The sequence below is a fragment of the Castor canadensis genome, chromosome 2, assembly GCF_047511655.1.
Source record: "Castor canadensis chromosome 2, mCasCan1.hap1v2, whole genome shotgun sequence".
NCBI classification, from domain to species: Eukaryota; Metazoa; Chordata; class Mammalia; order Rodentia; family Castoridae; genus Castor; species Castor canadensis.
The window spans coordinates 148631702-148647725 of record NC_133387.1 but is presented as its reverse complement, the minus strand read 5'-3'; the positions used below and the strand labels follow the sequence as shown (position 1 = coordinate 148647725).

General features: G+C 42.1%; 1 protein-coding gene across 3 annotated transcripts in view; it reads right to left on the bottom strand.

Moving 5' to 3' along the window:
• Fam81a (family with sequence similarity 81 member A) overlaps window positions 1–16024 on the bottom strand; it is a 59727-nt gene that overhangs the window by 34641 nt on the left and 9062 nt on the right. For 2 of the 3 annotated variants that reach the window (XM_074066083.1, XM_074066082.1), the window contains exons 2-3: window positions 2859–2926; window positions 1557–1830 (exon numbers count right to left, since the gene is read on the bottom strand). In XM_074066083.1, coding sequence (XP_073922184.1) covers window positions 1557–1830; window positions 2859–2905 — 321 coding nt within the window. In that variant the 5' untranslated portion in view covers window positions 2906–2926. Of the gene's footprint in view, window positions 1–1556; window positions 1831–2829; window positions 2927–16024 lie in introns of all 3 variants that reach the window. The other variant, XM_074066084.1, reaches the window with a different exon arrangement.

Below are 16024 nucleotides of genomic sequence, written 5' to 3'. Positions count from 1 at the left end.
ACAGTCAGAAATGCACTTGTAAAGAAATGATGTCCGTTCTAGTCAGTGAATGCTATGGAAACACAAAAATTACTTAGAGCTTTGCCACACCTCATTCTACTTACAAAAGTGAACTCAAAATGGGATCACAAATTTAAATGTAAGAACTAAAAGTTTTCAAGAACGCATAGGAGAAAATCTTTGAGGCCTTGGGTTAATAAGCAAGCAATTCTTAAGACTCAATACCAAAAGCATGAACTATAAAAGAAAAAAACTGGGCCAGGCATTGTAATGTGTACTTGTAATTCTAGCACTCTGGAGGAGGAAGATCATGTGTTCAAGTCCAGCCTGGGCCCTGAACTTGACTTTTTCATAAAAGCAGACGGCCATACAAAGAAGAATCGTGATCCAGGCTGACCCAGGCAAAAACACTGAGAGCTATTTGAAAAAAATAATTAAAGCAAAAAAGGGCTGGGTGTGTGACTCAAATTCACAGTCGGAAAGAGGGCTTGCCTAACAAGTGTGAGGTCCTGACTTCAAAGCCCAATACTGCCAAAAATAAGTAAATAAATTATAACTCAATAAAGCTGTTTTAAAAAAATACAAATCTGGGCTGAGAGAATGGATCAAGTGGTAGAGTGCCTGTCTAAGCAAGCTTGAGGCCCTGAGTTCAAAACTCACTACCACCCAAAAAAAAAAAGAAAATACAAACAATGATGGGGAAAAATGGGGCTTAATTTCAGGGAGCATATTTAAGCATATACAATCCCCAAGATAGGAAACAAGATTCTCTTAGTGTAGCCATGTGTCTCTTATCCATGTAATTAATAACTGCTTGTGAACGATATCAACACTGTGCAGTGACAGAAGCCCAGTCCCTAAATTACCTTAAGCTTTCTGAACTAAATTGCACAGTCCTTATGACTGCTCAAAAAATAGCAGTAAACTTACAAATTCTAAACTAGACAGTACTGGCCTTTTCTTTTCTTTCCAGTGCTAGAGAGCAAACCAAACGCAGGTCCTCATGCATACCAGGCATGTGCTCTACCACTGAGCCACGTCCCCAGAAATACAGGCCTTTCATTAGGCCCATTTCAGAGCAGAATAGAGCAATAAGGGGAGTCTGAGAGGCAATTCAAACACCCAAGCTCTATGGATAATCAACTGTATAACATACAGTAATTACGGCCTAGAAACATTTAGTCTGGAGCAGCAAAGGCTGACCTAGTAATTGATTTAATAGCTGTCTTCAAAAATATGAACGGTTTTACAGGAAAACTTTGTGTCTCCTTCTCTCTCTCCACTGAGAGAACAAAACCAAGTGATTTAATAATCAGCAAGGTAAATTTAGAATAAACATAAATAACACTGACAGTAACTGCTCCCAGATCCTGGAATAAATTTAACTCAGATATCTGTGCAAAGTTGTTTCCTTGGCGATCATTAAGAACAGGCAAGGCAGAGCTCTCTCAGGTCTAATTGCACTGCTGCCTGGTTGCAGAATTGAACTTAGGAGACCTGACAGGGAGCCATTCCAGGGACAAGGATGGAGTCCACCTGACAGGCACACACCTTACCTCGATATCCCGATTCAGTTGCTTCACGATGGCAGTTATATTTCTGATGTGTTCCTCCAAGAAAAGCCTGGCCAGGCGGTCACCTCCCCCTTTGTTTTGCATTTTCTGCAAACTGCTAACAATGTCATCTTTAATCCGGAAGGCATGCTCCACCAGGGCTGCAGTGGTCTTCTCATGACAGAGGATCCTGTCTTCCAGTTGTTCCACCAGGCTCACAGAAGAGTAGGGTGCCATGGTCAGGGACTGGCTGTGTCTGGGCATGGTTCTCACTCGCCTATAGAAGCGACCCCCATTACAGGAGTTGGTCAGTGGGAGACAAAAAATCATTCTTTTAAAGCCAGATTTAAGACTTCCCAGAGAAAAATATAAATTGTCTATCCCTACAAGCTAACTGGAGAAACCCTGGCTCCTTCTTCATGAGCCAGACAGGATGTTTAAATAATTGTACCCTTGAACTTGAGTGTGCAGGTTATAGGCTCCACACCTCCAAGAGAAAGAAGCTGGCAGAACTGGGCACATAGAGATGCCTCCCCAGTATAAACTGTGATCAAGCTAATGTCTCAAACATGCTCTCCTCCTTCTCTGTGATCAAGCTAATGTCTCAAACATGCTCTCCTCCTTCTCTGTCCTCCTGAAGCAATGGTTTTAAACTCAAATGCCTACAAGGGGCCAGGCAGGGGAAAGAAATGAGTGTAGCACAGCATGCACAATGCAACAGGAAGTAATGGGGACTTTGGAGAACTGGAAAAGGCTGTCCCCAGTTAACAGGAGTCATAATGATGAGTCCTGCCACATGACTGACCACATGGGAATGCAGGTCTAGTTTCCCAGACCATCTGATATTTCAAAAAGCATAAGGAAATTCAGACTTTCTTGTGAAATCTTCTCATCTTTAAGAGTTGACAAGGTATGATCTTAAATAAGATCATGCAAGCCATGCAAATATATTTCTGTGAGCAATTTTATCCTACAGGTACCCAATTTGTAACTTCTGACTTAAAAGGGATGACAGGGACATTAGCCCGAAGCTTCCAGAGTTATGTTTTACTGTTGACAAGGAAGTTCAACCCTACTGTGAAATCTCCAACCCTTGGTGTCACAGAGTGGTCCACAGTATACTACATACTGGAAGCCAGGAGAAGAGGCACAATTACAGTTCTCTTGCCCTTACACAAAGCTACTCTTTGGATAATGGAACAGCCACAAGTTTTTATTTATGACAGACATCACCCGCTAGCAGCCCTCAAGGGATTGGTGGAAAGGAAAAGTATACCTTAGATGCATTTTTTCCATATATTATACCTTTCTTCGGTGACAAGAGAAGGAAATACGGTGCTCCGTTGGGCCATTTTCTTTTTAATAATTCACATCTTTTGAAAAAACAAGCATTAAATTATTTAAGTTTACATCTAGAACTTAAATGTTCTCAAAAGCTCATTGCTAAGTTCCTGAGTGGCTCATGAATTATGCTTATACACTGATTAGTTATATTATTAAATGCCTTATGTCTTACAAGGCAAATGTTTCCAAGTAAGAAAAGAATCAACAAAGACTGTCAAATGGAATTCCCAAAAGTCTCCTGACACACATCTCAAGCTTGTAAAATCACTTTCCCATAAATAAGTCTCTTTCCCCCTTCCTTCCTTCCTTTTTTCCTTCCTTCCTTCCCTCCCTCTGCCCCTCCCTCCCTCTCTCCTCCCTTTACCTCCCCTCTCCTCCCCCCCTCCCTTCCTTCCTTTCTTCTTTTTTCCAGTCCTGGGGATGGAATCCAGGGTCTTGCAAGTGCTTGTCACTGAGCTGCACTCCCAACCCCCAAGTCTCTTTTAACGGATTCATTCAATCCTCTATTTCTTTGTAGAAATTTTCAGTAAAGTGCCTTAGTAAATTCAATAAAGATATCTTGCATGACAATTAAGAACACTTGTTTTTAAATTAATCTAAAATAAAACAACACACGATCAATATGATCTAATTTGGAGGAATCCATCCACTAAGAGAATGAGAATGATATTCTTCATTAAGACTTTATTATAAGATATAAATCATATATGCATCAACATGACTCGTTAGAAAACTGAAGAGTTTTAAAAAGATTTCATTACTTCAGTTTCTCAATACTGCTGTTAACTGTCTTAAAACAATAAGTGCCTAGTAACCACGATCTGACTCTGAAATTAGTTCTCATTTAGACACTGAATTCAGAAAGCATTTCTGATTGACACCATTGTTTTGGCATCATCTCTCTGGTGTTTTATTTTTAGAGCTTAAAAATGTGAACACTTCACTTTCCTAGACAAAGAACTTCAAAATTTAAACAAATTACATTTAAGAAAAAAAGTAATTCATGCCAGACATGCTATAATGCCCAAGGAATTCTTAAGTGTCAAAGATAAGAATTTCTACCATTTAAACTAAATAAAATGAGGTCAATGTGGAAAATGGTATTATTTAGAATCACAGAATGTTTACAGTTTTAAAGCTGTAAGACACCTTGGTTGAGATATTCAGCTATAGGATAGTACAACCTGAGACATTCTTTGCACAGTTATTAGGTAGCCAAGTAATCTGATCAGGTAAAGGAAAAATTCTTTCCATCAATGGGACAGTTAACCCCACCATAAAACAGTGGGATAAGTAGTTAGGTATAAAAACAAAGCTACATGGGGAGGGCAAAAGGAAAGGGGTTAATTTTTTTTCTGGGAGCCAGGCCAGGGAAGAACTGATAAAATGAACAGGCTTGTCGAGCACTGGTTACATCTGTAATCCTAGCTACTCAGGAGCCAGAGATCAGGAGCATCATGGTTCAAAGCCAGCCCCAGGAAAATAGTTTGAGAGACCCTATTTTGAAAAATAGGTCGGGCAGAGTGGCTCAAGCAGTAAGAGAGCCTGCCCAGCAGGCTCTGAGTTCAAACTCAAGTGCCACACAAAAAAAAAAAAAAAGAATAAGCTTTCCAGAGTAGAGCCTGAGGAGAGGGATCCACAGCTCCAATCCCTCCCCACTCCTACTTCCTTTGTTCTCTGCTATAACCTTCCTGGCTCCTCCAGCCTATCTGACCACCCCTTACCAACTGCACCTGCTCCGATCAAGGCTCCCAATGCCAACCACCTCACCCCCACACCAACCACCCCACCCCCACCCAGCCTGAATCAGTCCATCCCACCTCTGTCTGTCTGTGTGCTCTGTGGGAATGCCCTGCCCAGCCCTGCCTGCTTAGATCTTATTCATCCTTGAGGGCCTGCCAGCCCCTCAGTCCATAAATCGCTCCTTTGGCATTTCTTCAAGCTCTCCACCTGTGCATTTTATACTTCTTTGCACTAGTAGTTTTAAGTGTTTAGTAGTCTGCCACCTATTAAATTATATGTTCCCCAAGGACATGTTTCAAATCCTTTGCTGTTGGTGCTTTGTGATTTTTTTGTTTGGTTGGTTTTTGTTTTTTGGGTTTTTTTGCAGTGCTGGGGATCCAATGCAGGTTATGCAAGAACTCTGCCATTGAGGTACCTCCCACCCTCCAAATCCCAAATCTTCCTAGGCACAGAGCTGAGTTATGGCCATACATGTTTGTTAAGAAGTGGATGGCTGGTGCTGGGTGCCAGTGGTTCATAGCTGTAATCCTAGCTGCTTTGGAGGATTGCAATTTGAGGTTAACCCAAGGAAATAGGTTCCCAAGACCCCATCTCCAAAACAACCAGAGCAAAATGGACTAGAGGTGTGGCTCAAGCAGTAGAGCACCTGCTTTGCAAGTGGGAAGCCCTGAGTTCAAACCCCCGTCTCATTAAATAAAATAAAATGTGAAGGGTGAGCATTCTGAATCAGGAACTGCAGCAATTGGAAAGTAGAGTTCTCTACTGAGATTGAATCCTACATGTTAGACACTCAACAAAGATCTGTGAGTGAATGGAGACTTTGGCCATGCCCTCCAGTGAGGTTCACTTCATCCATCTGGAATTCTCCTGCCTGAGCTACAGAAGCCCAACCAGACCAGCTTTCTGTGAAACGAGTGTCCACACACTGGTTGTTGGAGATGGCTTTACAATAGCGAACCTGCTAATTATCAGGCCCAACGCCTGTATGACAGGAAGTTTTATCTGGCTTGGGTTCACACGCCATGTATTTTTAAGATCCAACACTCAGCATATCATATCTGCACTACAATAGTGAAGTGAAGAATTACGTTTTTACTCAATTGATACTCATTTTTCTTCAACAAAAATTGTCATTTTTAATTGGCTAAATTCATGTATCATTTTACATTAAAATCATGCTACAGGATTTTGTCATTAAATTATTCAACTATTCAAATATTCATAGCTGGCAGAGTGACTCAAGTGTAAGAGTGCCTGCCTACAAGCATGAGGCCCTGAGTTAAAAACCCCGTGCTAAAGACCCTGATTTCAAATACTCATATGTGTATGTGTCCAATTCCTTTTGCTTCTTCCTTCACAAAATCCTCACGATTATTTTGCTTTAGGTCATAGCATTTTCCTTCACTCTTCTATTGATATTTTGCAGATTTTGTAAAATCTTCTATTGTGTATTTTGGAAATTAGGATATTGCATTTTCCTCATGGCATTAGAGATGTCTACGCAGAATCAATGTCCTTTCGTGCATGTGGTGAGACTCTGTGGTGAGCTCACATGGCTGATTAGTATCAAGATTCTTTCCCAGAACAATGGGATCTATACTGCAGATGAATAAATACTAATAATAAATAAGTCACTGGATTAAATACCTTTTCAAGCATTGTTTCCAGGTCTTTCCACCATCAGTTCTGACTTATCTGCCTGAAATTATCACCTTATTCATTTATAAATCCGATTATCTGACACCATACATGGGCCTATCACCTTATCAGGCAGGTCGGGGTTGTGTGCTGGGCTGATGTGCCACGGTTCACTGTTACAATAAATAATCTTCACTTTATGAGTTTAAGAACTGGGGGGAGGGCAGGGAGCATGGCCCAAGTAGTAGAGTACCTGCAAAATGAGTACAAGACCCTGAGTTCGAACCCCAATACTACCAATAAAGAAAGAAAGAAAATATAAAAGTAAAAAATTCAGGGAGACTGGGGAAGGGATGGAGTAGGTGAAGTAAAAAGAGAAGAATTAAAAGATGTAAGAAAAAGCAAACTCATAATGCCCCAAACCCGTAATCCATCGACAGAATGCAGGGCTCACACAAGATTTCAGGGAAATGGTATGACCTAAATCCAAAGAATCATTTGTGATTATGAAGATTCTGTCAAATAAGAGGCAAAAAGGAAGTAGATACATATACATGTGAATATTTGGATGTTTTAATCACAAATGGAGACATTAACGCCAACTACTACATTTTTAAAAGTAATGAGACACTGGGTAGAAATCCTGTAGCTTCATTTTATTTTCTTACTATTTTTTTTCTTTTTTGGCAGTACTCAGGTTTGAACTCAGGGCCTCACGCTTGCTAGGCAGGTGCTCTAGCACTTGAGCCACCCCACCAACCCTATTTTTGGGATGGGATTTTTTTGAGATAGGGTCTTGCACACTATTTGCCTGGGGTTGGCTTTGAACCGTGATCCTCCTTGATCTCTGCCTCCTGAGTAGCTAGGATTACTAGCTAGGTGTGAGCCACGGTGCCTGGCTCTATAGTTTCATTTTAATATAAAATGACATATGAATTTTAACCAACTAAAATGACAATTTTTAGTGAAAAAATTGAGTATCAATCAAGTAAAAATGTAATTCTTCACTTCACTACTAAAATATAGTGCTGATATGCTATGCTGAGTGTCAGATTTAAAAAAAAAAAAAAGCCAGGCAAAGCATTTATGAATAAAGAGGTTGTAATTTGGTAGTGGGGGGGTAAGCCTATTTCCTTACAGTTAAAAATAAAGAGAAGGAGAGAGGATGGGGAGTGGCCGAAGGTGTGTGGAGAGACAGGTGGAAAGCTGTTCCTGTGGCCCCCAGACTCCCCAGGCCTTGGACCACTCCCTGAGCAGTGAGAAGGGAACAGGAAGCTGTGAGGTAAGGGCAGGGAGGGCAAGTTTGGAGAATAACCAGGGCAGGTGGAACCTGGACAAGGGGCATTGTCACAGGGCCTGATGCTACCAGACAGCCCAGGATCCAAAAATGCAGGCAGCCCAGGGACACGGCGAGAGGCCTGCAGACTCACCAGGCGGCTCCATTCCCTCCTGGCCTCTCCCTGCTGCCTTCCCTCTCTTCTCTTTTCCTACCACTGACTCCCCTCCCTTAGTTTCCCTTTGTCCTTTCTCCTCTTGGCCCTATTTCACTGTCCACTTCTGTTCCATGCAGTCTCTCCTGCCGTCCTCTCACTCTGCCTTTCATGACTATGGCCGTCCATGCCATTCTGTCGTGGAGGACGTGGGCAGCACGCCAGGCACTCACACACGGCATCTGCATGCACGAGGCTACTCAGCCTCACAACTGTTTGGCAGGGAACACTTTTTTTTTTTTTTGAAGGATTAGGGTTTGAACTCAGGACTTCACACTTGCAAAGCCAGCACTCTCTACCACTTGAGCCACACTTCCAATCCATTTTGCTCTAGTTATTTTGGAGATAGGGTCTCATGAACCATTTCCCTCGCTGGCCTCAAACCATGATCCTCCTGATCTCAGCCTACCAAGTAGCTGTTATTATGGGTGTGAGTTACCACACCCAACCTCAGGGAGTCCTCCTACTGTCTTTATTTCACTGGAGAAAACTGAGACTCAGGAATGGTTTGGCAACTGGCCCAACATCCAGGACAGGAAGGAGCAGAATATGGATCCAAACACTGGGCCTTGACCTCTATCACGGGGCATTACTTGTGGGGAGGCTATGGGTTTCCAGGACAGTGCCTCAGGGCACTGGGTGACCTTCCAAAAATCATTGTTCCTTCCCTTCCGTTGCTAATGTCTGTTCATGCACATCTGACACAAAATAGAACTTTTCTAAAAAAATAAAGTTTTATACATAAGGTTGCAGTACACAGTATTCACTGGTTTATTTAAAGAGATATTACACTGGAATATCAGCCAGTGGAAATCATTAAGTGCCAACTATGTCCCTTTCACAGCCAAAGCTGTCCCCAGGTGAGTGTGAACTGAGGTTGCAACCGGCAGAAGCAGAGCTACTGGTGCTTCGTGTTTTGTCAACCCACAGCTTGTATACGAAAAGAATGATTTGTACCACACGTACCTTGCTGAAGAAATTTGGGACATTTTAAGAAACACCTTTTCCCAGCTGGGTGTAGTGCTTGTAATCCCAGCACTCGGGAACCCGAGGCAGGAGGAACATGAGTCCAAGGCCTGCCTGGGCAATACAGCAAACCAATTCAATAAACAAAACCAGCCGTGTGCCAGTGGTTCACGCCTGTAATCCTAGCTACTCAGGAGGCAGAGATCAGGAGGATCACAGGTTCGACTGTGAGAGATAATTCACAAGACCTTGTCTCCAAAAAAACCATCACAAAGGAAAAAAAAAAGGGCTGGTGGAGTGGCTCAAGGTGTCGGCCCTGAGTTCAAACCCCAGTACCACAAATAAATAAATTAAATTAAATAAATAAAACAAAACAAAAGGAAAGAAAGGCTTTTCTTAAACTGAAAAGTGCCTTTTGTGATTAATAATTTTATTAAGAGGGAGGGAGAGAAAAGGAGAATGAAAGGATAAAGGGGTGAATTCAATGATGACAGATTGTAAGAACTTTTGTAAATATCACAATGCACTCCCAGTACAATAACAAAAAATAAATTTAAAATAATAATTATTATATTATATCATTTAACAAATTATATAATTTTACAATAACAATTATATTATTATGTATCTACATGAAGGCATAAGAATAAAGTGAATGCTGACACTCCGAAATTGCTAATGCCTTATCAATGTACATTTTTAAACATATGTTTTAAATATGTATTTTTAAGTATAAAAGAAACATATTGTACTTTCATAATAATGAAGCTGACACTTTCCAATTACACGGCATGGCTCAAGTAGTAGAACGCTTATCTAGCAAGTGCAAATCCCTGAGCTCAAACCCCAGTACCGCAACTTTTTGATACCTTATTTTCCTTTTCCCTATTCTACAAAATGAGGCAGGTCATGTGGAAAGGAAATGGGGCAGATTTCAAGCTATATACAAAGTTTGAGAGAAGGTGAGATTCAGATAATGACATCTGAAGAATCAATAAGGGATGAACCTGGGTGTAGGGGCACACACCTGTAATCCTGGCACTAGGGAAGCTGAGGCAGGAAGGATCTAGGCTGCATAGCAAGACCCCATCTCAGACAAAAAAGAAGGAATAACAACAGATGAGGTATAGACAAAAAAGAAGGAATAACAACAGATGAGGTATAGACAGGTTATGAAAGATGACTGACATTTACTGTTGAAACAGTCAAACACTCACACTGGTTTACCAACCACCTTTGGCTCTATTTTTGTGCTGAATGAGGAGTGCTGTCCACAAACATATCCCAAGCACCTGGCCCATCTTAGCTGATCAACCAATGGTGGCTGGATGAGCTCCTCTCTAGCATAGGTAACTGACCTGAAGCAATGTTATGACATTGGATTCAATTAATTAATTATATTTCGACCTGATAGTGAATGTGTAAGCATAAAGGGGCATGGTATACACATCATGTCTAGTAAAAGCAACATTTCTTCTCTTTTTTCCTCCCTCCCTCCCTCCTTCCCTTCCTTCCTTCCTCTTTCTCTCCCTCCCTCTCTTCCTTCTTTCCTCCCTTCCTTCCTGTTTGTTTGTTTTTTTTAATCTTGAGGTAGGGTCCCACTATGTTGCCCATGCTAGTCTTGAACCTCTGGACTCAAGCGATCCTCTTGTCTCAGCCTCCTGAGTGGCTGGATCTGTAGGCACATGCCACTGTACCTGTGTGTGTGTGTGTGTGTGTGTGTGTGTATGTGGTACTGGTATTTGAACTTGGGCCTTTACCTTGAGCCACTTCACCAGCCTGTTTTTGTGATGGGTTTTTTTTTCAGATAGAGTCTTGCGAACTATTTGCCCAGTCTGGCCTCGAACCACAATCCTCCTGATCCCTGCCTCCTGAGTAGCTAAGATTATAGATCTGAGCCACCAGCGCCTTGACAATTTGAAGAAACAAACAAATCAGTGTTTCCAAGAACCTAAGAACGCAGAGCAGCAGGGAGATGAGTTAGGCTGTCATGGTCCGTTAGCCACTGAAATAACCTGCTCATTCCTCCTTCCCTGAGTCCGTACTCACCAGGCACATCTTTTCGCTTCCTGTATGGATGTGCATAGAAGTAGAGTAAGCAGGAATCAGCAAACACGATCTTCAGTCTATCTGCCGGCTACTTCTCATGGTGTGAATTAATGTAACCGAGTCATGCCTCTGGTGGAACTGATGGATAGTCAGCCCTGAAGTCTGGTTATCTCTGACTGCTGAATATCTAAACCCATGATGCTGAGCTACAGGGATGGCAACACGGCCCCCGTTGAGGGACCCGCACCTCACGCTGTTCAAACTTCATGTGATCCTCTCCCCTTGGCTGTGGGTGGACCCACAGACTTGCTTCTGACCAACAGAACATGCACCCAGAGACCAGCCATCTGACTGACACCTGTGTCCAGGGGAGAGATGTAGTCAGCTGTGATTGAGACACACAATCACAGAGAGGGTAGTTCTGTTCACTAGAGTAGCTGTTTTATAATCTAACTTCTAAGTCGTTTCATGTATTTCCAAATGGCTGTCTTGCTTAGAAAAATCTCAAAAGAGTACTAAAGAAAGAATAAGAATTTTAACAAGTTTTGTTCATACCATTGGCAAATTATAAAATAAAGCTAATTTTCCACAAGAGATGCTATTTCACCCCATCAGATTGCAAAACACAAGTCTAGTAAGATCAACTATTGATAAGAACCTAGATGGAGTGACAGGAACACCAGATGGGAACATGGATTTCCCAAGCTTTGGAAAGTAATGTTCAATGTCTAGTACAGTTAGAGATGCCTGAACCCCATGGCCCAATAACTCTACTGCTAAGACAGACTCAAACTCTTTCCAAATGTGTTCCTAAAGGACCCTTACAAAAATACTTAAAGTAGCATTATTTCTAATAGAAAAAAAGCATGTGTGTGTGTTGGGGGGGAGCTGGACACACTCCATTAGGCAGCTGGACGAATGCACTGTGATATATTCATGCCATGAAAGAACAAACTATATTGGAAATAAGTGAGTTAGATTTCAAGTTCCAATGTGACTCAATTTCACAAATTCATTAAGTGAGAAAAGCTAGCTGAAGGACGGTGCCATTTAATAAAGGTTTAAAATATGCAAATAGCACACCAAGTCTATAACATGTAAAGATGAAGTGAAAATGACCAACACCAAACCAGAGTCACCATTTTCTCCAACTGGGAGATAAAAGGGCTCACACAGGAATGTCAAGGGCATCCAGTACATGTATATGGTTTTTTTTTCTTAAACATAATTTTTATTACATCATTTAAAAAGAAAAAATGACTTCTTCCTGTTATCATTTTTTTACAAAAATAAACACCAACCATGTAAAGACCAAGAATTCAAAGGGAAGTCAATCTGTCAGTCTTTCAGGGAACTCAGTCTTGCCCTGCTGTTCTAGGATCACAAAATTGGAATTTCTTGGCAACAGTAAGTAATCTCCATCAAATCTCTAACTTAAAGCATTTGATCCATACTTAATATGGAATCTTAATTACATGTTAATATTTCTATAACTGACTATTGGCAAAGTGTCCAGTAATAGAAAAGTCATTAATTAGAGTGTCAATTTCTAGTATCAAAGCTATCTGTAGCTATTAATCAAAAAAAAAAATCAATAAGCCAGGCACTGGTGGCTCATGCCTGTAATCTTGGCCACTCAGGCAGAGTTCAAGAGGATTGCAGTTTGAAGGCCAGCCTGGGCAAATAGTTCTGGAGACCTTATCTTGAAAACCCCCAACACAGTAAGAGGCTAGCGGAGTGGCTCAAGTGGTAGAACGTCTGCCTAGTTAAGCAGGAAGCCCCGAGTTCACCTCCCACTACTGCCAAGAAAAAAAATTAAAAGCTATTTAAAATAATATTTATGCAAGCCATGATTTAACATAAGAAATATTCATATGCTAGCTATAATAATAAAGTTAAAAAAAACAAAATAGCCAGGCTTAATGGTTCATGCCTAGAATTCCAGTTACTCAGGAGGTAGAGATCAGGAGGATGGAGGTTTGAGGCCAGCCTCTGCAAAAAAGTTAGTGAGACCCAATCTCAACCAATAAAGCTGGGTGTATGGCATGTGTCTGTGGTCCCAGCTAGGTGGGAGGCATAAATAGGAGGACTGAGGTCCAGGCTGGCCTGGACAAAAACATGAGCCCCTATTCAAAAAGCAACAAAAGCAAAAAGGACTGGAGACTGGAGGCATGGCTCAACTGGTAGAGCACTTGCCTAGCAAGTACAAGGCTCTGAGTTCAAACCCTGGAACCTCCAAAAACATAAAAGAGCAAAATAGCCAGGTTTGGAGGCACACACCTGTAATCCCAATACTCGAGAGGTTGAGGCAGGAAGTTCAAGAGTTCTAGACCAGCCTGGATTACACAGGAAGTCCCTATCTCAACAACAACAAATAGTTGAATTTATAGTGTCATATAAACCATAGTCAGACCACAAATATTTTAAGTTTAAAAGACTCTGCATATTTTCTATTACCACTACCTTTGCCAGCATTGCCATACCTGGCCCTTCTTCCTCCTCCTCAGTGAGAAGCCAGTCTGTTCCTGGTCCAACAGAGATGGTTGGAGCAGGAGACCCAAGGGCAAAGGCAAGGCAACCACTGGTTGCCTTGAGCATAGGCCACCAATTATCTGCCTCCCTTCCCTCTCCTGTCTGACCCAGTCACGGTCACTGCTGTGGACTTGAGGCTCCTTTATCGATGCCCTCCCCTCTTTCCTCTCCATACTCCTCCCATGCCAAATGGCTGGAATTGCCTCTGTGGTGTGGATAGTCAGTATCTGGCTAAATCCTTTGTTCTAAGATAGAAGATGCTGTACAGCTGAGGCCAGGACTCCTGATGTCCAAAAGAATTGTCTCCAGCTTGACAAGGGCAAAGCAAGAACCAGTGCTCATAGCAGGAGCTTTCCACAGACTCCCTAAAGGGCTCAGACTGGGGATGTACCTCCAACTCAGGGGCAAAAGAAATGGAAAGGGCTCAAGCAAGCACATGCTGCTTCTTCCTCCTTCTTCCTTTTTTATTTTTTCTTTAATTTGGTGGGACTGAGGTTTGAACTCAGGGCTTTGTGCTTGCAAAGCAGCACTCTACCACTTGAGCCACACCTCCAGTCCATTTTGCTCTGATTATTTTGGAGATGGGAGTCTCATGAGATACTTGCTTGGGCTGTCCTTGGACCGCAATCTTCCCAATGTCAGCCTCCCAAGTAGCTAGGATTACAGGCACAAGCTACAGCCACCAACAACTGCCTCCTTCTTAATGGGCAGCTCCCCTCTCCTGCCACTGGCCAGAAGTTTGGAGAACAGGTGAGCATTCGGCATGTAGATGACACTGTAGCGGTGTGGTGGATCTGGGGGAACTTGGGTAAGTCTTCAAGTTCTAAGATACTGGCCTGGAAGGCATCGTGTAGAATCACCCCAAAATGTCCATTCTTGGACACACTGGGCCAATGGCACATGAAGCTTACATCCATCTGGATGTAACATCTTGACATGTTTTCAGTCCTATGTCACCAGCAACCCAGAAATCCCTCACCATCTTGGGAAGGTAAGGCAAGGGCTCAAGCACTAGAGGTATCATTACAGTAACCTTTTAAAACAGTGGAAAGAAATAAATCAAAATGTCAATAGTGGTATTCAGTACTTTTTAATTCTGCTTTCCCTTATTTTCAAAATGGTTTAAGAATTACACTGCTGGTGGGAATGTAAACTAGTACAACCACTCTGGAAAAAAATTTGGAGGCTACTTAAAAAGCTAGACATCGGTCTACCATTTGATCCAGCAATACCACTCTTGGGGATATACCCAAAAGACTGTGACACAGGTTACTCCAGAGGCACCTGCACACCCATGTTTATTGCGGCACTATTCACAATAGCCAAGTTATGGAAACAGCCAAGATGCCCTACCACTGACAAATGGATTAAGAAAATGTGGTATCTATACACAATGGAATTTTATGCAGCCATGAAGAGGAATGAAATGTTATCATTCGCTGGTAAATGGATGGAATTGGAGAACATCATTCTAAGTGAGGTTAGCCTGGCCCAAAAGACCAAAAATCGTATGTTCTCCCTCATATGTGGACATTAGATCAAGGGCAAACACAACAAGGGGATTGGACTATGAGCACATGATAAAAGCTTTAGCACACAAGGGAGGGGTGAGGATAGGTAAGACACCTAAAAAACTAGCTAGCATTTGTTGCCCTTAACGCAGAGAAACTAAAGCAGATACCTTAAAAGCAACTGAGGCCAATAGGAGAAGGGGACCAGGAACTAGAGAAAAGGTGAGATCAAAAAGAATTAACCTAGAAGGTAACACACGCACACAGGAAATCAATGTGAGTCAATGCCCTGTATAGCTATCCTTATCTCAACCAGCAAAAACCCTTGTTCCTTCCTATTATTGCTTATACTCTCTCTACAACAAAATTAGAAATAAGGGCAAAATAGTTTCTGCTGGGTATTGAGGGGGTGGGGGGGAGAGGGAGGGGGCGGAGTAGGTGGTAAGGGAGGGGGTGGGGGCAGAGGGGAGAAATGACCCAAGCCTTGTATGCACATATGAATAATAAAAGGAAAAAAAATGGTTTAAGAAGAGTGCCATTTTCATATCACAATTCCAAAACTCCAGGCCACTACTTCTTGAGTACAAGAATGCACTGATGACAAAAAACAACAACAAATGAAGGAACTACTCAATGAGTGCTATCAACGCCAAGAAGTAAGCCTGGTTCTGGGTTTAAAAGATTGTACGGTTCAATTAAAACAATGTGCTGTAGATATTTACCTTCCCCTCGTTCCCTTGTGGGCACATAATGAGGCTTGAACTCATCAAAGCTGGGACTGTGGCCTGGATTGCCTGTCCGTGGGGACCAGGCATGTGGCACAGATACAGGGACTCAGCATTCCAAAAGACTTAGGTCCTTCCTCAGGGGCCCAGGGCAGGTCTTTCCAGGGACTTTGTGAACATGGCCTTGGTTCCACTTTGCAAGACTTGTTTTCTTTTTCCCTGAACTCTGTTACATTCACAGAGGGAACTCTGTTGGGGTAGACAGGTGAAGGGTGATTGCATTTGATTCATAAAAATGAGTTTCAGAATGCTTAAAACATTTTCAGTGACTTTCTAGTCAGTGCAGTGGATGCTACGTAAGTGAAGAGACCCAATAATTCTGCAACATACATGTGATCTCTGTCAAGTCCAGATGGATTCACAAACGAACCCCTAGAGTCTGAGGAGAAGTCACTGACATTCCCTTACCACTC